Here is a 25,257-nt window from a genome sequence, read left to right on the forward strand (position 1 = left end):
TCACACAGGTGTGATTTCATGTGTGCGTGTGTGTCAATTTAACAAAGGTGCAGACGATCAGAAATCAGCAGAGAGTGAGTGATGTTTGCGCTACTCTATGCCGAATTGAAGTGGACTCGGACCCAGACTTTTTTTTCCTCCCTGGAAATATAAACGTCTGGGTTTCCGAGACTAGTCTGAAGCCTGCGTCGTGGCTGGCAGAAACCTTTCCCATTGGAGCCAATCAGATCAGTCTAACTAGGTGGCGAAGGGTGGCACATTTCATGGGCGACGTTAGCTCAGGTTTCACCTGACAAAAAGAAAAAGAAACAAAACACTTCTAACCTTGTATAGGAGGAGGAGGCAGGGGTATCTGCATCATCAGCGTGTCGTAGGAGGAGGACTTCCCATCGCTCGGGCTGGGAAGAGAGAGAGCCTCCGGTGTGGTGCCGTTGGGGAACACGTAGGACAAGGAATGCACGAAGGACAGAGGAGGGAAGTTGCTGTGGTGGTGGTGGTGGTGGGCGGTGTCCGGGGGGCAGAGGCTCTGCTGCGCCTGGGGCTGGGCGCCGGGCTGGGGGGCGTTGTTGGGGGAGGACAGGGGGAGTGCGGAGGAGGAGGAGGAGGTCGCCTCCCCCGCTACGTTCTTGGCGAAGAAGGCGTCGGTGGGGCCTTTGCTGGAATCGTCAGAGTGGCTGTCGGTATCTGATGGGAGATAACGACCTCGTTAGTGAGAAAGACAGGTGTTGAATTAACCCATTTTGACCTGAGATCAGATTCTAAAAATGTCTTCTACATCCTGACAGTTTTCTGAAAAAGCTATGTTTCTATGTCAGTCGTTCTTCGATTTTTCAAAAATAGCAGACCTACAAGCTCGTAGCGCGCCACTCGGTGGCGCGCTACGAGCTTGTAGATCTGTTATTTTTCAATAGCTAAAGCATAACATAATGCTATAACACCAAAAGGGGTTCCCGCCCAAAATGGGTTAATGCTATTTATACACACCTGCTATTATGTTGATGTTCCGACACCCATTTAGACCTGAGAACGATTCTACAAAATGTCTTTTAAATCCTGACCATTTTCCGAAAAACCTATGTTTCTGTGTCAGCGGTTCTCAAACTATTTCATGTCAAGGACCCCCAGAAATTATATGTAATCGGCCGCCGACCCCCCATCTGAAAATATGTAGTTCCAGGGACCCCCCCCAGAAGCAAAAATTGAGTTTTTTCAATAGCTAAAGTATACAATAATGCTAAAAACAACACCAAAAGGGGTTCCCGTCCTGAATGGGCTAAACGCCATGTACGGCCGGGATTCGAAACCCCGCTCTTAAGTGGAAAAGGGGCCTGTGTGTGTGTGTGTGTGTGTGTGTGTCGCTTACTTGCTTGCTGCATTGGGTACGGTGATGCTCGTTGTAGTCTGGGGGTGGAGGTGGAGGTGGGGTTGCGTGACTTTTTTCCTGTTTGATGAGACAGGCATCCATAAGGTTATTTATTTGCCACTTTTCTTTAGTATAAACCATTGCATTAAGTACAAGTTCAAATCCTACAAATGTAACCTAGTAGTGGCAGCTAGTGTTCTTCCGAAATGAAGAACAGCAGCCCCCCCTCTCCACACAGTAATTAATCAATTGTAAGTATTGTAAGACTAGCATATACCGGTATAGGTCAAATGTTTATTAAAAAATTCTGACTTCATACGAACTTTTCGTAGGGGTAACTGGTGGGAAACTCTGTGCAGATCCCATGCTGTCATCAGTCTGATAATCTTGCAGTTCTGGCTCTTGCAGTTCTGGCTCTGAACTGAAGTGCCCTAAAGAAAACAGTGATTAACACCTTCTGAAATTCTAATGCATAGAAACAAATGACTACAATTAATTAGAGTGCAAAACCATACCACAACAACTTAAGTGTGCGTGCGTCGCTTACTTGGTTGCATTGGCTCAGGCAATTGAGTGGAGCTGGGTCCAGGCGACTTGGTTTTTTCTGTTTGATGAGACAGGCATCCATGAGAAGGTGATCTACTTTACTTTTATTCAATATGAACTACCATTGCATTTAATATATCCTCCATATATGACAGAGTGGCAGCTCCAAAATGAAATAAATGCAAACAATGATGACTTTAACAAACCAACAATCTAAAGTTGAAAAATGTTTAAGGAAGCACAACCTAGTTTTGGGGTGTGTGTGTGTGTGTCACAATTACTTCCTTGGTGTTTCTGGGCATTTTGGTCAGAGGATGGAGTGGAGGTCGTCCCTTGCGACTTTTCTGTTTGATGAGACATAGTTTTGGGATTCAGTGTGTGTCTCTATTACATTGTTGTGTATGACTAGCATACCACTATGAGTATGGGGCAAATGCTAATAAAAGCAGACTTCATACTAACCTTTTGGTCGAACACTTTGCAGCACCACCTTCTGTGGCACAAGTGGCAGCTCTGGACTGAAGCGACCTAAAGAAAACTGTGATTAAAACCGGATTTTTTTACTGTATAGACTCATTACCTGCCTTCAGCTGTATTGTATATGAAACAGAAAAGATACTATATTCCACGTCAATATTGCTCCCGTCACTGGCATTTGTAGCCTACACACTCAATCATAATCAAATGGGACTGCCAACGTCCAGCGGTGGGGGGAACAAACCTTGATCTTCCTCTTCTTCAGATTGCCCACCGTGTTCCTCTTCATCCTCAACTAATTGAGACAGAAATGTTGGCAAAAACTTCAGTTGCAAATAGCTTTGTTGAATTATTATTGTGTTGGCGTACAGACGTTATAGTAGCCCTGTCGCAATTATTGCCTGATTGCAGTTGTGGGTGAAACGCCTTACTCGCTTCCACGTAAGAAAAATATTCAAAATGTTCCCAAAAAATAAAAAGAGGAAGAGTTGCCAAAACAGCTCTACAAGCCCACAGTCATCAAGAGCTTGTAGATCAGCCATTTTGTATATAAAACTTAAAGCAATGTTTCGTTTTTCATTTAATATTTTGTCATCTGTGCTTTTTTTTACAAAACCTAAAAGCCAAACAAATTATGCTTTTAGATTCCAAATGTTCAATGCCAAAAAACAATGACCTTGTTATTCAGTTATTCGAGTGACAATCAATCATGTAAGCGTTACAATTCAGAGAAGATTGACTACTGCCAAGTTAAAGAACATACCATATTCTGGATAAAGCCTTTTTTTCGTCTTTTTCCAGAAGGTTCTTCACCACCAGCTTCTGCAGCACTGGTGAGATCGTAATCTTCACATGCTTGGAAGTCATCTATCAATCAAACAGAGGCAAGGCAATGGTTGTCAATGCATAACATATGCACAAGTTGGCACGTTAATGAAGACAAAGTGCACATAATAGATGCAACTACCAACCTGAGCGCATCTTCTCTTTTATGAGGCGAAACTGACGCCAGCCACTTTTTGGTTCTCGTCGTTCCGTCATGCGTTTCTTGGCATTTGGGACAGCTGGCCAAAACAGTTTCATATGTTCAAAGTCCATCCATTACAACTGTAACTCCCTCCGAGCACAAACAGACACAATGTGGTTTCCTTGAAACTGATTTATTGGAAGGTGCCTTCTTGCCCTCCCAATCCACCGTGAAAACTAAACAAACAATAAAACAAGCACGTACAATTAACATAAATGACATGCACAGCATGTAGATGCAAACATTTCACATGAGTAAAATACAGACAAAACAAACAACAAATACCTCGTTGGCTGCGTGCATAACAAAGGGGGAATACTCTCCAGTCTTCTTATAACCTTTTCTTAGACAGTCTCTTATGACCTTTACTTCTTGTAACTTTAAAGTCTTTGTGTGACCATGACCAGTGTAAACGGAGCTGGCAGAGCTGCTGCTTCTAGCTGCGGCTTGATTGCATACACAAAACTCCTGTGTACCAATTGACGTGAGAGCAGACCAAACGAGACACAGAATATGACGTTGACTCTTCAAAATAAAAGCATTACAACAACTTGACATGAAATAATGTTTTAACATGAATGTAACTATTAACTATGAACTTCTTAATTATGCACTTGTACACTTAGAAAGATAATAAACAATTATGAACTTATTTTAACCTTATTATGAACTTTGTCTTAGAGAAATAAAGCAAACTATATCCCCTATAGTGGCAACAGTTACAACAACAACTTGAGACATGAAATAATGTTTTAAATGTGACTTAATTATGAACTTCTTCATTATGAACTTGTACCTTTTAGGAATAAAGCAAACTATATCACCTATAGTGGCAACAGTTACAATATGAATGTGTTTAAATGCCAGTGTAGCTGGTTCACACACACACACACACACACACACACACACACACACACACACACACACACACACACACACACACACACACACAATGCAGCAGGCATTAGACAACCTGACAGCCACCAACCTGGCAACCCTGAATGAGCCAGTCAGCTGCCAGTCTCTGGTGTGTGTGAGAGAGAGAGTCCTGTACTGTTAAAACAAACTCTACCCTAACGTCAGTAAAAAGTACATTAAAACACTTTTTCCTTTCCAAAACAAACACAACGTACATTATGACAATATTTCACCCTTTGCATTGGTAAAATAGACTTTTTCTTTTTTTGTCTTCCCTTCCAAAAAAAGAAAAAAGATAAAATTACCCCAAATCCATGGTTAAGAGTATTCCACGATGGCTCAGTGGTTCTGGCAGTTGCTGATGGTGTGAGAGGATGCTGGTTCGAGACAGTCAACAAGTCTGCAGTCAAGATTCGTGACCTCGGACCAAGGACTAAGGATCCAGAATGAATAAATCAAAATAAATCAGTCTTTACCTTTTGGTCAAGTAAATGTACTATTGGAATGTATGTTGGCGGACGTAATCCAAGATAATCCACTCTGTCAACTTGTAACAGTCAGCAGTGCCAGTTGTTGCCACAGGGTGGTGCACTGCTCCCTTTTGTTTTGCTTTGTGTAGAAGATCTGACGCAATTCCACCTCTTGCTATAGATAGACATGACATGACATGATGTGTGTCAAACAATTGTCACACATGGATGGATGATTAGCCGTGTTTATTTATTTATTTCCGGGGGGAATGAATGAATGAATGAATGACTAACCCTGTAAAACCCGGATTAATTTCTACTTGCAAAAAAACGATTTCAACCTTACTACTACTTTTTACTACTAGGACTTATCAGAGGAAATCATGTAAAATAAATTATATATATATTTTTTGCACATTTATAATAATTATTAAAATAATAATAATACATTAATAACTCAGCGCCGTCCGAGTTACGTCCCGATAGGCAGAGAATAGTATATATCAGTAGCCCCTAGTTTCCATGTGCTGGCAATAGTTGGAAATGACACGTCCACCTGGGGGAAACCTTGACCAGGCTATGGTGAGTATGCCAGTATGGCCACATTATGCGTGTATTATGTTGGCAGCAGTGCTCCGTTCACGTTTGTTTATTATATTAGTGCTGTCTGCCGTGAGACCTGGCTTAATATGGTCAATACTGAATCAGTCTAAAATATGCTTTGGCGCCCCCCCCCCCCCCCCCCCCTCCACCTCTCATCTTGTCTATAGACAGACATGACATGACATGACATGACATGACATGACATGATGTGTGTCAAACAATTGTCACACATGGATGGATGATTAGCATTGTTTATTTATTTATTTCCCGGGGGAGGGAATGAATGAATGAATGAATGAATACATACATACATACATACATACATACATACATACATACATACATACATACATACATACATACATACATACATACATACATTCATTCATTAATAAATAATCATATTTCCGGGGGCATTTCTCTCCAGGTGAGGACAACGCCATCCAGTCAACCAAATATGGATGTCAGAAGATCAGGCATCATCTCGTATGTATTACTTCTACTTCTACTACTACTACTACACACACACCTCACATTGGTTACAAACTCCACCTTACAAACTCCACCCCCTCTCGTTAATGACTCTGCCTCTCGTAATGTTAGGCCACACCTCTCATTGTCTTAGGCCACGCCTACTCGCTATGTAACTCCGCCTGCTTTGTGGGCGTGGTCTATGCAAATTGCATGGGCGTCGTTTATGCTTATTGATGGCCGTCGTCCCGTCCGCTTTGTGGGCGTGGCCTATGTGAATTAGTGGGCGGCGTCCCGCCTCCTTTGTGGCCGTAGTTTCGGCTACTTTGTGGGATTGGCTTATGCAAATGAAAGGGCGTGGTATGCAAATGAAGGGGATATGCAAATGAAGGTGTGTGGTATGCAAATGAAGGGGAGTAGTATGCAAATGAAGGGCGTGTTTCGGCTACTTTGTGGGATTAGTTTATGCAAATGAAAGGGCGTGGTATGCAAATGAAGGGGATATGCAAATGAAGGGTCTTGGTATGCAAATGAAGGGGATATGCAAATGAAGGGGTATGGTATGCAAATTAAGGGGAGTAGTGTGCAAATGAAGGGCGTGTTTCGGCTACTTTGTGGGATTAGTTTATGCAAATGAAAGGGCGTGGTATGCAAATGAAGGGGATATGCAAATGAAGGGGTGTAGTATGCAAATGAAGGGGAGTAGTATGCAAATGAAGGGCGTGTTTCGGCTACTTTGTGGGATTGGCTTATGCAAATGAAAGGGCGTGGTATGCAAATGAAGGGGATATGCAAATGAAGGGTCTTGGTATGCAAATGAAGGGGAGTGGTATGCAAATGAAGGTGCGTGGTATGCAAATGAAGGGCAGTGGTATGCAAATGAAGGGGAGTGGTATGCAAATGAAGGTGCGTGGTATGCAAATGAAGGTGCGTGGTATGCAAATGAAGGGGCATGGTATGCAAAGGAAGGGGCATGGTATGCAAATGAAGGGGCATGGTATGCAAATGAAGGGGAGTGGTATGCAAATTAAGGGGCATGTTTCTGCTACTTTGTGGGATTGGCTTATGCAAATGAAGGGTCTTGGTATGCAAATGAAGGGGATATGCAAATGAAGGGGTGTGGTATGCAAATGAAGGGGCATGTTTCTGCTACTTTGTGGGATTGGCTTATGCAAATGAAGGGTCTTGGTATGCAAATGAAGGGGATATGCAAATGAAGGGGTGTGGTATGCAAATGAAGGGGAGGAGTATGCAAATGAAGGGCGTGTTTCGGCTACTTTGTGGGATTAGCTTAAGCAAATGAAAGGGCGTGGTATGCAAATGAAGGGGATATGCAAATGAAGGGGTGTGGTATGCAAATGAAGGGGAGTAGTATGCAAATGAAGGGCGTGTTTCGGCTACTTTGTGGGATTATCTTATGCAAATGAAGGTGTGTGGTATGCAAATGAAGGGGAGTAGTATGCAAATGAAGGGCGTGTTTCGGCTACTTTGTGGGATTAGTTTATGCAAATGAAAGGGCGTGGTATGCAAATGAAGGGGATATGCAAATGAAGGGTCTTGGTATGCAAATGAAGGGGATATGCAAATGAAGGTGTGGTATGCAAATGAAGGGGAGGAGTATGCAAATGAAGGGCGTGTTTCGGCTACTTTGTGGGATTAGTTTATGCAAATGAAAGGGCGTGGTATGCAAATGAAGGGGATATGCAAATGAAGGGTCTTGGTATGCAAATGAAGGGGATATGCAAATGAAGGTGTGGTATGCAAATGAAGGGGAGGAGTATGCAAATGAAGGGCGTGTTTCGGCTACTTTGTGGGATTAGCTTATGCAAATGAAAGGGCGTGGTATGCAAATGAAGGGGATATGCAAATGAAGGGGTGTAGTATGCAAATGAAGGGGAGTAGTATGCAAATGAAGGGGGTGTTTCGGCTACTTTGTGGGATTGGCTTATGCAAATGAAAGGGCGTGGTATGCAAATGAAGGGGATATGCAAATGAAGGGTCTTGGTATGCAAATGAAGGGGATATGCAAATGAAGGGGTGTGGTATGCAAATTAAGGGGCATGTTTCTGCTACTTTGTGGGATTGGCTTATGCAAATGAAGGGTCTTGGTATGCAAATGAAGGGGATATGCAAATGAAGGGGTGTGGTATGCAAATGAAGGGGAGGAGTATGCAAATGAAGGGCGTGTTTCGGCTACTTTGTGGAATTAGCTTAAGCAAATGAAAGGGCGTGGTATGCAAATGAAGGGGATATGCAAATGAAGGGGTGTGGTATGCAAATGAAGGGGAGTAGTATGCAAATGAAGGGCGTGTTTCGGCTACTTTGTGGGATTATCTTATGCAAATTAAAGGGCGTGGTATGCAAATGAAGGGGATATGCAAATGAAGGTGTGTGGTATGCAAATGAAGGGGAGTAGTATGCAAATGAAGGACGTGTTTCGGCTACTTTGTGGGATTAGTTTATGCAAATGAAGGGTCTTGGTATGCAAATGAAGGGGATATGCAAATGAAGGGGTGTGGTATGCAAATGAAGGGGCATGTTTCTGCTACTTTGTGGGATTGGCTTATGCAAATGAAGGGTCTTGGTATGCAAATGAAGGGGATATGCAAATGAAGGGGTGTGGTATGCAAATGAAGGGGAGGAGTATGCAAATGAAGGGCGTGTTTCGGCTACTTTGTGGGATTAGCTTAAGCAAATGAAAGGGCGTGGTATGCAAATGAAGGGGATATGCAAATGAAGGGGTGTGGTATGCAAATGAAGGGGAGTAGTATGCAAATGAAGGGCGTGTTTCGGCTACTTTGTGGGATTATCTTATGCAAATGAAAGGGCGTGGTATGCAAATGAAGGGGATATGCAAATGAAGGTGTGTGGTATGCAAATGAAGGGGAGTAGTATGCAAATGAAGGGCGTGTTTCGGCTACTTTGTGGGATTAGCTTATGCAAATGAAAGGGCGTGGTATGCAAATGAAGGGGATATGCAAATGAAGGGGTGTAGTATGCAAATGAAGGGGAGTAGTATGCAAATGAAGGGCGTGTTTCGGCTACTTTGTGGGATTGGCTTATGCAAATGAAAGGGCGTGGTATGCAAATGAAGGGGATATGCAAATGAAGGGGTGTGGTATGCAAATGAAGGGGCATGGTTCCGGCTACTTTGTGGAATTAGTTTATGCAAATGAAGGTGCGTGGTATGCAAATGAAGGGGCGTGGTATGCAAATGAAGGGGCATGGTTCCGGCTACTTTGTGGAATTAGTTTATGCAAATGAAGGTGCGTGGTATGCACATGAAGAGGCATGGTATGCAAATGAAGGTGCGTGGTATGCAAATGAAGGGGAGTGGTATGCAAACGAAGGGCGTGGCGACACCCACTAATTTGCATAAGCGACACCCACTAATTTGCATAGCCCTCACCCACAAAGTAGCCGAAACAACGCCCTTCAAATTTTCATAACCCACTCCCACAAAGTAGCGGGAACCACGCCCCTTCATTTGCATACCACTCCCCTTCATTTGCATACCACGCCCCTTCATTTGCATACCACACTCCTTCATTTGCACAAGCCAATCCCACATAGTAACCGAAACACGCCCTTCATTTGCATACCAGTCCCCTTCATTTGCATACCATACCCCTTCATTTGCATAAACCAATCCCACAAAGTAGCCGAAACATGCCCTTCATTTGCATACCACTCCCCTTCATTTGCATACCACGCACCTTCATTTGCATAAGCTAATCCCACAAAGTAGCCGAAACACGCCCTTCATTTGCATACCACTCCCCTTCATTTGCATGCCACGCACCTTCATTTGCATAAACTAATCCCACAAAGTAGCCGGAACCATGCCTCTTCATTTGCATACAACTCCCCTTCATTTGCATACCACTCCCCTTCATTTGCATACCACTCCCCTTCATTTGCACACTACGCCCCTTCATTTGCATAAGCCGATCCCACAAAGTAGCCGAAACACGCCCTTCATTTGCATATCACTCCCCTTCATTTGCATACTGCGCACCTTCATTTGCATACCACGCACCTTCATTTGCATACCACTCCCCTTCATTTGCATACCACTCCCCTTCATTTGCATACCACGCACCTTCATTTGCATACCACTCCCCTTCATTTGCATACCACTCCCCTTCATTTGCATAAACTAATCCCACAAAGTAGCCGGAACCATGCCCCTTCATTTGCATACCACTCCCCTTCATTTGCATACTACGCCCCTTCATTTGCATAAGCCGATCCCACAAAGTAGCCGAAACACGCCCTTCATTTGCATACCACTCCCCTTCATTTGCATGCCACGCACCTTCATTTGCATAAACTAATCCCACAAAGTAGCCGGAACCATGCCTCTTCATTTGCATACCACTCCCCTTCATTTGCATACCACGCACCTTCATTTGCATACCACTCCCATTCATTTGCATGCCACGCCCCTTCATTTGCATAAACCAATCCCACAAAGTAGCCGAAACATGCCCCTTCATTTGCATACCACTCCCCTTCATTTGCATGCCACGCACCTTCATTTGCATAAACTAATCCCACAAAGTAGCCGGAACCATGCCTCTTCATTTGCATACCACTCCCCTTCATTTGCATACCACGCACCTTCATTTGCATACCACTCCCATTCATTTGCATACCACGCACCTTAATTTGCATACCACTCCCCTTCATTTGCATACCACTCCCCTTCATTTGCATACCACGCACCTTCATTTGCATACCACTCCCCTTCATTTGCATACTACGCCCCTTCATTTGCATAAGCCGATCCCACAAAGTAGCCGAAACACGCCCTTCATTTGCATACCACTCCCCTTCATTTGCATGCTTCGCACCTTCATTTGCATAAACTAATCCCACAAAGTAGCCGGAACCATGCCTCTTCATTTGCATACCACTCCCCTTCATTTGCATACCACGCACCTTCATTTGCATACCACTCCCATTCATTTGCATGCCACGCCCCTTCATTTGCATAAACCAATCCCACAAAGTAGCCGAAACATGCCCCTTCATTTGCATACCACTCCCCTTCATTTGCATGCCACGCACCTTCATTTGCATAAACTAATCCCACAAAGTAGCCGGAACCATGCCTCTTAAGCCAATCCCACAAAGTAGCAGAAACATGCCCTTCATTTGCATACAACTCCCCTTCATTTGCATACCACTCCCCTTCATTTGCACACTACGCCCCTTCATTTGCATAAGCCGATCCCACAAAGTAGCCGAAACACGCCCTTCATTTGCATATCACTCCCCTTCATTTGCATACTGCGCACCTTCATTTGCATACCACGCACCTTCATTTGCATACCACTCCCCTTCATTTGCATACCACGCACCTTCATTTGCATAATTTAATCCCACAAAGTAGCCGGAGCCATGCCCCTTCATTTGCATACCACGCCCCTTCATTTGCATACCACGCCCCTGCATAAGCAAATCCCACAAAGTAGCCGAAACACGCCCTTCATTTGCATACCACTCCCCTTCATTTGCATACCACTCCCCTTCATTTGCATACCACGCACCTTCATTTGCATGCCACGCACCTTAATTTGCATAAACCACTCCCCTTCATTTGCATACCACGCACCTTCATTTGCATAAACCAATCCCACAAAGTAGCCGAAACATGCCATACCACTCCCCTTCATTTGCATACCACGCACCTTCATTTGCATAAACTAATCCCACAAAGTAGCCGGAGCCATGCCCCTTCATTTGCATATCACTCCCCTTCATTTGCATACTGCGCACCTTCATTTGCATACCACGCACCTTCATTTGCATACCACTCCCCTTCATTTGCATACCACGCACCTTCATTTGCATACCACTCCCATTCATTTGCATGCCACGCCCCTTCATTTGCATAAACCAATCCCACAAAGTAGCCGAAACATGCCCCTTCATTTGCATACCACTCCCCTTCATTTGCATGCCACGCACCTTCATTTGCATAAACTAATCCCACAAAGTAGCCGGAACCATGCCTCTTCATTTGCATACCACTCCCCTTCATTTGCATACCACGCACCTTCATTTGCATACCACTCCCATTCATTTGCATACCACGCACCTTAATTTGCATACCACTCCCCTTCATTTGCATACCACTCCCCTTCATTTGCATACCACGCACCTTCATTTGCATACCACTCCCCTTCATTTGCATACTACGCCCCTTCATTTGCATAAGCCGATCCCACAAAGTAGCCGAAACACGCCCTTCATTTGCATACCACTCCCCTTCATTTGCATGCTTCGCACCTTCATTTGCATAAACTAATCCCACAAAGTAGCCGGAACCATGCCTCTTCATTTGCATACCACTCCCCTTCATTTGCATACCACGCACCTTCATTTGCATACCACTCCCATTCATTTGCATGCCACGCCCCTTCATTTGCATAAACCAATCCCACAAAGTAGCCGAAACATGCCCCTTCATTTGCATACCACTCCCCTTCATTTGCATGCCACGCACCTTCATTTGCATAAACTAATCCCACAAAGTAGCCGGAGCCATGCCCCTTCATTTGCATACCACGCCCCTTCATTTGCATACCACGCCCCTTCATTTGCATACCACGCCCCTGCATAAGCAAATCCCACAAAGTAGCCGAAACACGCCCTTCATTTGCATACCACTCCCCTTCATTTGCATACCACTCCCCTTCATTTGCATACCACGCACCTTCATTTGCATGCCACGCACCTTAATTTGCATAAACCACTCCCCTTCATTTGCATACCACGCACCTTCATTTGCATACTGCGCACCTTCATTTGCATACCACGCACCTTCATTTGCATACCACTCCCCTTCATTTGCATACCACGCACCTTCATTTGCATACCACTCCCATTCATTTGCATGCCACGCCCCTTCATTTGCATAAACCAATCCCACAAAGTAGCCGAAACATGCCCCTTCATTTGCATACCACTCCCCTTCATTTGCATGCCACGCACCTTCATTTGCATAAACTAATCCCACAAAGTAGCCGGAACCATGCCTCTTCATTTGCATACCACTCCCCTTCATTTGCATACCACGCACCTTCATTTGCATACCACTCCCATTCATTTGCATACCACGCACCTTAATTTGCATACCACTCCCCTTCATTTGCATACCACTCCCCTTCATTTGCATACCACGCACCTTCATTTGCATACCACTCCCCTTCATTTGCATACTACGCCCCTTCATTTGCATAAGCCGATCCCACAAAGTAGCCGAAACACGCCCTTCATTTGCATACCACTCCCCTTCATTTGCATGCTTCGCACCTTCATTTGCATAAACTAATCCCACAAAGTAGCCGGAACCATGCCTCTTCATTTGCATACCACTCCCCTTCATTTGCATACCACGCACCTTCATTTGCATACCACTCCCATTCATTTGCATGCCACGCCCCTTCATTTGCATAAACCAATCCCACAAAGTAGCCGAAACATGCCCCTTCATTTGCATACCACTCCCCTTCATTTGCATGCCACGCACCTTCATTTGCATAAACTAATCCCACAAAGTAGCCGGAACCATGCCTCTTAAGCCAATCCCACAAAGTAGCAGAAACATGCCCTTCATTTGCATACAACTCCCCTTCATTTGCATACCACTCCCCTTCATTTGCACACTACGCCCCTTCATTTGCATAAGCCGATCCCACAAAGTAGCCGAAACACGCCCTTCATTTGCATATCACTCCCCTTCATTTGCATACTGCGCACCTTCATTTGCATACCACGCACCTTCATTTGCATACCACTCCCCTTCATTTGCATACCACGCACCTTCATTTGCATAATTTAATCCCACAAAGTAGCCGGAGCCATGCCCCTTCATTTGCATACCACGCCCCTTCATTTGCATACCACGCCCCTGCATAAGCAAATCCCACAAAGTAGCCGAAACACGCCCTTCATTTGCATACCACTCCCCTTCATTTGCATACCACTCCCCTTCATTTGCATACCACGCACCTTCATTTGCATGCCACGCACCTTAATTTGCATAAACCACTCCCCTTCATTTGCATACCACGCACCTTCATTTGCATAAACCAATCCCACAAAGTAGCCGAAACATGCCATACCACTCCCCTTCATTTGCATACCACGCACCTTCATTTGCATAAACTAATCCCACAAAGTAGCCGGAGCCATGCCCCTTCATTTGCATACCACGCCCCTTCATTTGCATACCACGCCCCTGCATAAGCAAATCCCACAAAGTAGCCGAACCACGCACCTTCATTTGCATGCCACGCACCTTAATTTGCATAAACCACTCCCCTTCATTTGCATACCACGCACCTTCATTTGCATAAACCAATCCCACAAAGTAGCCGAAACATGCCATACCACGCACCTTAATTTGCCACTCCCCTTCATTTGCACACTACGCCCCTTCATTTGCATAAGCCGATCCCACAAAGTAGCCGAAACACGCCCTTCATTTGCATATCACTCCCCTTCATTTGCATACTGCGCACCTTCATTTGCATACCACGCACCTTCATTTGCATACCACTCCCCTTCATTTGCATACCACGCACCTTCATTTGCATACCACTCCCATTCATTTGCATGCCACGCCCCTTCATTTGCATAAACCAATCCCACAAAGTAGCCGAAACATGCCCCTTCATTTGCATACCACTCCCCTTCATTTGCATGCCACGCACCTTCATTTGCATAATTTAATCCCACAAAGTAGCCGGAGCCATGCCCCTTCATTTGCATACCACGCCCCTTCATTTGCATACCACGCCCCTGCATAAGCAAATCCCACAAAGTAGCCGAAACACGCCCTTCATTTGCATACCACTCCCCTTCATTTGCATACCACTCCCCTTCATTTGCATACCACGCACCTTCATTTGCATGCCACGCACCTTAATTTGCATAAACCACTCCCCTTCATTTGCATACCACGCACCTTCATTTGCATAAACCAATCCCACAAAGTAGCCGAAACATGCCATACCACTCCCCTTCATTTGCATACCACGCACCTTCATTTGCATAAACTAATCCCACAAAGTAGCCGGAGCCATGCCCCTTCATTTGCATACCACGCCCCTTCATTTGCATACCACGCCCCTGCATAAGCAAATCCCACAAAGTAGCCGAACCACGCACCTTCATTTGCATGCCACGCACCTTAATTTGCATAAACCACTCCCCTTCATTTGCATACCACGCACCTTCATTTGCATAAACCAATCCCACAAAGTAGCCGAAACATGCCATACCACGCACCTTAATTTGCCACTCCCCTTCATTTGCACACTACGCCCCTTCATTTGCATAAGCCGATCCCACAAAGTAGCCGAAACACGCCCTTCATTTGCATATCACTCCCCTTCATTTGCATACTGCGCACCTTCATTTGCATACCACGCACCTTCATTTGCATACCACTCCCCTTCATTTGCATACCACGCACCTTCATTTGCATACCACTCCCATTCATTTGCATGCCACGCCCCTTCATTTGCATAAACCAATCCCACAAAGTAGCCGAAACATGCCCCTTCATTTGCATACCACTCCCCTTCATTTGCATGCCACGCACCTTCATTTGCATAAACTAATCCCACAAAGTAGCCGGAACCATGCCTCTTCATTTGCATACCACTCCCCTTCATTTGCATACCACGCACCTTCATTTGCATACCACTCCCATTCATTTGCATACCACGCACCTTAATTTGCATACCACTCCCCTTCATTTGCATACCACTCCCCTTCATTTGCATACCACGCACCTTCATTTGCATACCACTCCCCTTCATTTGCATACTACGCCCCTTCATTTGCATAAGCCGATCCCACAAAGTAGCCGAAACACGCCCTTCATTTGCATACCACTCCCCTTCATTTGCATGCTTCGCACCTTCATTTGCATAAACTAATCCCACAAAGTAGCCGGAACCATGCCTCTTCATTTGCATACCACTCCCCTTCATTTGCATACCACGCACCTTCATTTGCATACCACTCCCATTCATTTGCATGCCACGCCCCTTCATTTGCATAAACCAATCCCACAAAGTAGCCGAAACATGCCCCTTCATTTGCATACCACTCCCCTTCATTTGCATGCCACGCACCTTCATTTGCATAAACTAATCCCACAAAGTAGCCGGAACCATGCCTCTTAAGCCAATCCCACAAAGTAGCAGAAACATGCCCTTCATTTGCATACAACTCCCCTTCATTTGCATACCACTCCCCTTCATTTGCACACTACGCCCCTTCATTTGCATAAGCCGATCCCACAAAGTAGCCGAAACACGCCCTTAATTTGCATATCACTCCCCTTCATTTGCATACTGCGCACCTTCATTTGCATACCACGCACCTTCATTTGCATACCACTCCCCTTCATTTGCATACCACGCACCTTCATTTGCATAATTTAATCCCACAAAGTAGCCGGAGCCATGCCCCTTCATTTGCATACCACGCCCCTTCATTTGCATACCACGCCCCTGCATAAGCAAATCCCACAAAGTAGCCGAAACACGCCCTTCATTTGCATACCACTCCCCTTCATTTGCATACCACTCCCCTTCATTTGCATACCACGCACCTTCATTTGCATGCCACGCACCTTAATTTGCATAAACCACTCCCCTTCATTTGCATACCACGCACCTTCATTTGCATAAACCAATCCCACAAAGTAGCCGAAACATGCCATACCACTCCCCTTCATTTGCATACCACGCACCTTCATTTGCATAAACTAATCCCACAAAGTAGCCGGAGCCATGCCCCTTCATTTGCATACCACGCCCCTTCATTTGCATACCACGCCCCTGCATAAGCAAATCCCACAAAGTAGCCGAACCACGCACCTTCATTTGCATGCCACGCACCTTAATTTGCATAAACCACTCCCCTTCATTTGCATACCACGCACCTTCATTTGCATAAACCAATCCCACAAAGTAGCCGAAACATGCCATACCACGCACCTTAATTTGCCACTCCCCTTCATTTGCACACTACGCCCCTTCATTTGCATAAGCCGATCCCACAAAGTAGCCGAAACACGCCCTTCATTTGCATATCACTCCCCTTCATTTGCATACTGCGCACCTTCATTTGCATACCACGCACCTTCATTTGCATACCACTCCCCTTCATTTGCATACCACGCACCTTCATTTGCATACCACTCCCATTCATTTGCATGCCACGCCCCTTCATTTGCATAAACCAATCCCACAAAGTAGCCGAAACATGCCCCTTCATTTGCATACCACTCCCCTTCATTTGCATGCCACGCACCTTCATTTGCATAAACTAATCCCACAAAGTAGCCGGAACCATGCCTCTTCATTTGCATACCACTCCCCTTCATTTGCATACCACGCACCTTCATTTGCATACCACTCCCATTCATTTGCATACCACGCACCTTAATTTGCATACCACTCCCCTTCATTTGCATACCACTCCCCTTCATTTGCATACCACGCACCTTCATTTGCATACCACTCCCCTTCATTTGCATACTACGCCCCTTCATTTGCATAAGCCGATCCCACAAAGTAGCCGAAACACGCCCTTCATTTGCATACCACTCCCCTTCATTTGCATGCTTCGCACCTTCATTTGCATAAACTAATCCCACAAAGTAGCCGGAACCATGCCTCTTCATTTGCATACCACTCCCCTTCATTTGCATACCACGCACCTTCATTTGCATACCACTCCCATTCATTTGCATGCCACGCCCCTTCATTTGCATAAACCAATCCCACAAAGTAGCCGAAACATGCCCCTTCATTTGCATACCACTCCCCTTCATTTGCATGCCACGCACCTTCATTTGCATAAACTAATCCCACAAAGTAGCCGGAACCATGCCTCTTAAGCCAATCCCACAAAGTAGCAGAAACATGCCCTTCATTTGCATACAACTCCCCTTCATTTGCATACCACTCCCCTTCATTTGCACACTACGCCCCTTCATTTGCATAAGCCGATCCCACAAAGTAGCCGAAACATGCCCCTTCATTTGCATACCACTCCCCTTCATTTGCATGCCACGCACCTTCATTTGCATAAACTAATCCCACAAAGTAGCCGGAACCATGCCTCTTAAGCCAATCCCACAAAGTAGCAGAAACATGCCCTTCATTTGCATACAACTCCCCTTCATTTGCATACCACTCCCCTTCATTTGCACACTACGCCCCTTCATTTGCATAAACCAATCCCACAAAGTAGCCGAAACATGCCCCTTCATTTGCATACCACTCCCCTTCATTTGCATGCCACGCACCTTCATTTGCATAAACTAATCCCACAAAGTAGCCGGAACCATGCCTCTTCATTTGCATAAGCCAATCCCACAAAGTAGCAGAAACATGCCCTTCATTTGCATACAACTCCCCTTCATTTGCATACCACTCCCCTTCATTTGCACACTACGCCCCTTCATTTGCATAAGCCGATCCCACAAAGTAGCCGAAACACGCCCTTCATTTGCATATCACTCCCCTTCATTTGCATACTGCGCACCTTCATTTGCATACCACGCACCTTCATTTGCATACCACTCCCCTTCATTTGCATACCACGCACCTTCATTTGCATACCACTCCCATTCATTTGCATGCCACGCCCCTTCATTTGCATAAACCAATCCCACAAAGTAGCCGAAACATGCCCTTCATTTGCATACCACTCCCCTTCATTTGCATACCACGCACCTTCATTTGCATGCCACACCCCTTCATTTGCATAAACCACTCCCACAAAGTAGGCGGGGTGACACCCACTAATTTACATAAGCGACACCCACTAATTTGCATATACCACACCCACAAAGTAGCCGAAACCACGCCCATCAAATTTGCATAACCCACACCCACAAAGTAGCCGGAACCACGCCCTTCATTAGCATAAACTGCTCCCACAAAGTAAGTTAGCGAGAAAAGTCGCGAAATTCGACAGAACAAATCCGAGACCATCACCGCAACCGGGTCGCGGCCCCGATCGCAGCCTTATAGGGTTTGGGCCAAACGGACATACGGTCGCGACAGTAGCCCTGCACGAAAGCCTCGAAATTTGCGACTTTGACGCGAAAGTCGCAGAACCAATCCGAGACCATCACCGCGGCCGGGTCGCGGCCCCGATCGCAGCCGTATAGGTTTCGGGCCAAACGGACATACGGCCGCGGCGGTAGCCGTGAACGAACGCCTACAAATTGCCGACTTTGACGCGCGCCAACGCGCCAACGATAAAACATCACGGTCCGACGTTCGGATATGTCGGAGAGCCAGCCGAGACGAACGGTTAGGTGTCTCGGACGTACGCCTCCGACAGTCGTACAAAACGTCCTTCACTTTGGCTCTGTGCATGCAGACACGTCATAGACCCATAGACTCTAACAGCGTCCTGGCTGAAAAAGTGAAACGAGACCGTGCCTCTTAGAAAGGTCGCCCGAGGACGTTCTATAGATCCATGCATCTCCGGGAGCTCTATAACATATCCGAAAATCATCCCGGAAGGCCTCACCGTCGTGGCGTTCCAGTGAAGCAAAGTTTGACGTTCACGCGCGCCTATGACGACGATCGTAAGTCTGTTCGGGATGGGCCGAACAGCTCTGCGATCGCGGCGACGAGCCGATCTTCGTGATGGTCTGAGTTTTTTTCTGCGACCTCGGGAACCTCAAATCTGACCCGAGGCCTAGCATTGCAGTGTAGTTCCCTTTATCGGACGCTTGTAAGAGTCCCACAAAATCGAGACCAACGCCATTTTATTCGCCATGGCCTGAATATGGATATTCGGGGGTGTTACATATTTAAAAAAATATCTATCACTTAATTGTTAAGGCATTTGGCCCAAAGGTCACCGTGGCAGTCTTTCGGCTGACCTTTGACCTTTGCAAACGTCGTGGAAATTCGAGACCAGTTCCATTGGATTCGACATGTCCTGAATAAGGATATTGGAGGTTCTTACATATTTTTAAAAATATATATCACCCCGTTTTTTTAAGAATTTGGCCCAAAGGGTCACTGTTGCAGTCTTTTTGCTGACCATTGACCTTTGCAAACGTCCTGGAAAGTCGAGACCGGCCCCATTGAATTTGGGACGCTCTAAATATGAATAAAATGTCTCGTTTGCGAAGAATAGGGTTAGGGAACATATTTTAAAGGTGTGTTTTGTCTGTTTTCACTTCTGTGGAGAGAGGGGAGAGAGGAGGCAGTCTTTTTGCTGACCATTGACCTTTGCAAACGGCGTGGAGAGCCCAGACCGACGCCATTGGATTCTGCATTTTCTAAATATGAATAAAATGTCTAGTTTGTGAAGAATAACATTAATGAACATGTTGTGTTTTGTGTTTTGTCTGTTCATTCAAAAAGAGAGGAGAGGAGAGGAGGGGAGAGGCATATGCCTTCATACATGTGGATGGGCTGTGGCGCTGTTCTGAATTCCACTGGCAGATGACGGTCTTTTCTTTGATTCGTTTCTCTGACTTCCTATGTAAGTGCTGCTATTAAAATGCTTACTTTAAAAAGACTAAAATAGCTAAAATACAACAATTCATGGTCATAAGTTCATAAAGCATAATTCATAATAATGTCATGATACAATAATAAATATGTGGTTCATAATTGATTTCATATGAGGTTAAAAATGTAAACATTTTGTGATGATAACTTTCTGAGGCAGAACCAAGTTCCCTGTCTGTCAGTAGCAACACTGGACCATGATTGACTGACTGATTGATGCATGATTGCCTGGCATTGCACACAGGTGGTACAAACATTTCTCTCACTCATTCAGACTCTGGTCTGCACAAGGAAGCACACTCGCAGCAGAGTAGTGTGTTTGAACTGTTTAAAGTTATTAAACACGGTCAAAAGGACATTCAAAGGACTGTATGAAACTCAAGAAGCATCAAGAACCTCTTTACACAACAAGCGGCCAACGAGGTATTATTATTTGAGAGTTATCTTTGTTGTGTTGTATTGTGGTGTTTTGACGGACACGTTCACCTGCGCATCGCGCATTTCTACATGTTTTGTATTTCTTTGTTTGATCAATATTATGTATTGCGACGTAATTTGTTGATTGTTTATGTGTTTATTATTTTGTGTGAACATAGTTCTCACGGCATGGAACAGCAGAGGGATGAGAAGAATGCCCAATAAATGCCCGTTTATAAAGAACCGACCTGTGTCGTCAATGTTGTGAGAAGAGCTACATCCTACGTGTGTGTGTTTCGTGTCGTGTCATTCATCATCACTTTGTTTACTTTACTTTATCACAGCTAACTAGGGTGACCAGATGTCCCGATTTGTGCGGGATTGTCCCGCATTTCAATGACTTTTCATGCGTCCCGCAAATTGAGACGTTGTCCCGCATTATGATAGACAGGCTCCGGTTTTCATCAAATGTGCGCTTTATCTGTGGGTCTGTGGGAGAGCAGCGGAGCTGCGGAGGCTGTCATGACAGGGCCAGGGGGCGGGCCGTGACTGTGTGTGTGTGTGTGTGTGTGTGTGTGTGCGTGTGGGTAGGTAGGATTGGCTGTCAATCAAACAGCCGGGCAGAGAGGGGGAAATCAAATCAATGCGGTGCGGATAGTTTAGTGAACACCCACCAAAACAAAACAACGCACGAAACACAGTACAACGAGTTAGCGTCTTAGCTAAAACATGGAGGAGAAAAGGGAAGAAAATGAAGTGCAGTTACAACAAGCACAGGGAAACTATTTATCCGTGGGTGAAGAAGCCATGCAGTGCAAGGCATATTGAAAGAGTCTTCTGTGACATTTGTAATTAGAGTCGTTTCTCAGTGACACACGGAGGAGGTGAATAACGACGTGAAGCAACGTGTTGATCAAAAGGAGGCTTCACGTGAAGCTGTCAGTATTCTACCATTTACGGTATTCTACGTCAATCTGACGTTGGGATGATACGTTGAACGGATGTTGGAATTTGGTTACTTAACAACACAACTAAAAACCAACCAAATACCAACGTCTAATGATGTAAGACTTTAACGTTGTGTGGACGTTGGAATTATAACGTTAGGCAGACATTGAGGTTTGGTCAAAATCCTGACAACAGCATGTCAGTATTCTACGTCAATCTGACGTTGGGATAATACGTTGAAGAGACGTTGGATTTTGGTTACTTAACAACACAACTAAAAACCAACCAAATACCAACGTCTAATGATGTAAGACTTTAACGTTGTGTGGACGTTGGAATTATAACGTTAGGCAGACATTGAGGTTTGGTCAAAATCCTGACAACAGCATGTCAGTATTCTACGTCAATCTGACGTTGGGATAATACGTTGAAGAGACGTTGGAATTTGGTTACTTAACAACACAACTAAAAACCAACCAAATACCAACGTCTAATAATGTAAGACTTTAACGTTGTGTGGACGTTGGAATTATAACGTTAGGCAGACATTGAGGTTTGGTCAAAATCCTGACAACAGCATGTCAGTATTCTACGTCAATCTGACGTTGGGATGATACGTTGAAGAGACGTTGGATTTTGGTTACTTAACAACACAACTAAAAACCAACGTCTAATGATGTAAGACTTTAACGTTGTGTGGACGTTGGAATTATAACGTTAGGCAGACATTGAGGTTTGGTCAAAATCCCGACAACAGCATGTCAGTATTCTACGTCAATCCGACGTTGGGATGATACGTTGAAGAGACGTTGGATTTTGGTTACTTAACAACACAACTAAAAACCAACCAAATACCAACGTCAGTTGACGTCAGATTAATACGTCACATATACCGTTGGAATTTGACGTTGTTCCGACGTTGGATTTTGGTTGTCTGACGTTAGAACCTAAATCCAACCAAAAAAAAACGTCAACTGACGTTGTGTGCCAGCTGGGAAGATGTGGAAATTCACAGAAAAGGCTTTGCACCTGTTGCTACGTAATAAAAAATGCAACATGTCCAGGTTCAGGTGAAAGTCTCATGCATACATTTAAAATGTAATACATCAAGTACTATGAGAACATCAAGTTGGAAAACATCACGCAAAAATTAACCAGTCAATGTCAACTAGATCTAGACAATGAGAAACTATAGTGGCCATGAACAGCAGGTGAAAAACGCATGCATTCCGTTTGTGTCCGAGCATAGGCATGGTAACGCCCGCCTGCCTGTGATTGGCCTACCGACACTGCCCGTCTTGACTGTCCTAACGGCCCTCCATAGTCCTCCGAGGTGGGAAATAAATAATACAAGTAGTAGGCCTATGGTATGATACAAGAGAACGCTAACTTGTATGTTTTATTTTTGTAGAAGAGGCAAACTAATATTGTTTATGCCGTTTGCTTTGATAGAATAATTTGTTGATTATTGTGTAATTTGTTTGTATGTGTAAACTTGAAACATTATTGTAGCTATAAAATAAAAAGGTCTATTTTCCCTTCATATTTTTTCCTTTTTAGTGTAATAGTATTAGTTTACTATAATTAGATTAATACTTTATTTAGAACACACCCACATCAAATCATAGTACAACATATGTGTTCAATCAATCAATTATTCAATCAAAGCAAACGGCATAAACGATATTAGTTTGGCTCTTACAAGTTAGTTACAAGGCTGCATTCTGTCACTTGTGCCAAGCTGTCCTTCTCTTGTAGCCTATTATTTATTTCTCAATCTCACCACGGAGTAACCTCGCGTCTCGGAGGACAGTCAAGACGGGCAGTGTCAGTAGACCAATCACAGGCAGGCGGTGTCAGGCACCAGAAAGGATAGGACTCAAAAGCAGGCAGCAAAACCTTTAACGGGTTTTATTATAAAGTCAAGGGAACAGGCAGAGGCGTCGTAGGTAGGGAAAGCGTGGGTCAGGGTTCCGGGAAGGCTGTCCGTGGGGCGTCGGTTCCGATAGGGATTAGGCAAGCCGTAAATCAGAGTTCGGTCCGGGTCCATACACAGTGGTTCTGGGAACAGGCAAAAGTACAAGGCGTCAGGCAAGGGAAAACTAGGGACAGGCTAAGGTCAGATACAATAACAGGCAGGATAACAGGTTCAAGAATAACGGCGTGCTAACCTAGGGTAAACTGGGTTGATCTGCAGGCAGAGAACAATGGGTAGCAGCAGACAATAAGTAACCTTGGTTACTCAGCGTAGAACCTGGTGCAGGTGCGCTCACACTGGTGTGGGCGTGACAGGCAGGGCGTTACCATGCCTCAGCCATGCCTATACTCGGACACGCTATAAAAACAACTCACTTAGTATCACACCACCATTAGGCTAATGCCATCATCAAGTGTGAGTTAAGAGGTGTCTTCTATCTACTTGTGATTCTGTGGTCTATGTGACTCTGTCCCAGGGCTGTGCAGAGAGCACTGAGAGGGCAGAGGCCCAAACTCCAAAAAAAAGACAATGTAAACATTAAAATATATAATATTGATAACAGCTATTTTTACAGCCTGGCATTTGTTTTTTTGTTGGGGGTAAAGGGGCACTTAGGCAAAAGAGCAGGTGCCTAAGCCCATAAAAGATGGGGGGAATTGACTAATTGAGACATGCAAATAAAATACACTCAGCATTATACCTCCACTTCCATTATCAAAGAGTTTCATCTTATGTTGATTCTTTGATGTTTCCTACATTTGCATAAAGTGCATCAGCTGCACGTTGAGGTCTTGATGAGTCTGTGACTGAAACATGAGTTGAAAGATGATTAGAAGCTTTGCAGAATGTGGGCCAACAGTTTGATGAATGCGTTGGTGTTTTTATCTCTCAATTGGTTGTGCCAGAGTTGTGTTGTTCATTGAGTTCAATTCTCATTCCAGCTTAATAAATCACATATACAGTGATTATCTGTTTACTGGCACATGTCCCCAATATATGAATAACTCTGTATGAATGAATAACATGATAATATATTTAAACAGTATACTGTACCCTTTGGAACGTGATGAGATCGATCCAGTACTTCATAGACGCTCGTGTTGCCTAAGTGGACAAATTGTTTCTTTTTAAAAACATTTTTCAAACATTACGGTGATGGACTTATTGCACTTATTGCCAGCTAATGTTAGAAATTAAACTATTTTAATTTTGAAAAGTGTTCTTAATAAGCAACATTATTGGTTCAAAGACTGACCGTGTTGCAGTGGGCAGTAAATGTCATCCTGATTGGTTCCCTGAGGCTGAATGGGTCTGTAAGGGAAAATAATAATAATAATAAATAAATAAATATATATATATATATATATATACACACACACACACACACACACACACACACACACACACACACACACACACACACACACACACACACACACACACACACACACACACACACA

General features: G+C 44.6%; 1 protein-coding gene across 1 annotated transcript in view; it reads right to left on the reverse strand.

The window, feature by feature from the left end:
* LOC306913320 (uncharacterized protein) overlaps window positions 1-25,257 on the reverse strand; it is a gene marked incomplete at its 3' end in the record, with an annotated part of 60,507 nt that overhangs the window by 10,340 nt on the left and 24,910 nt on the right. The window contains exon 6 of the mRNA XM_079489908.1: window positions 325-684. Coding sequence (XP_079346034.1) covers window positions 325-684 — 360 coding nt within the window. The remainder of the gene's footprint in view (window positions 1-324; window positions 685-25,257) is intronic.

This window comes from Electrona antarctica (genome assembly GCF_951216825.1).
Source record: "Electrona antarctica genome assembly, chromosome: 20".
NCBI classification, from domain to species: domain Eukaryota; kingdom Metazoa; phylum Chordata; class Actinopteri; order Myctophiformes; family Myctophidae; genus Electrona; species Electrona antarctica.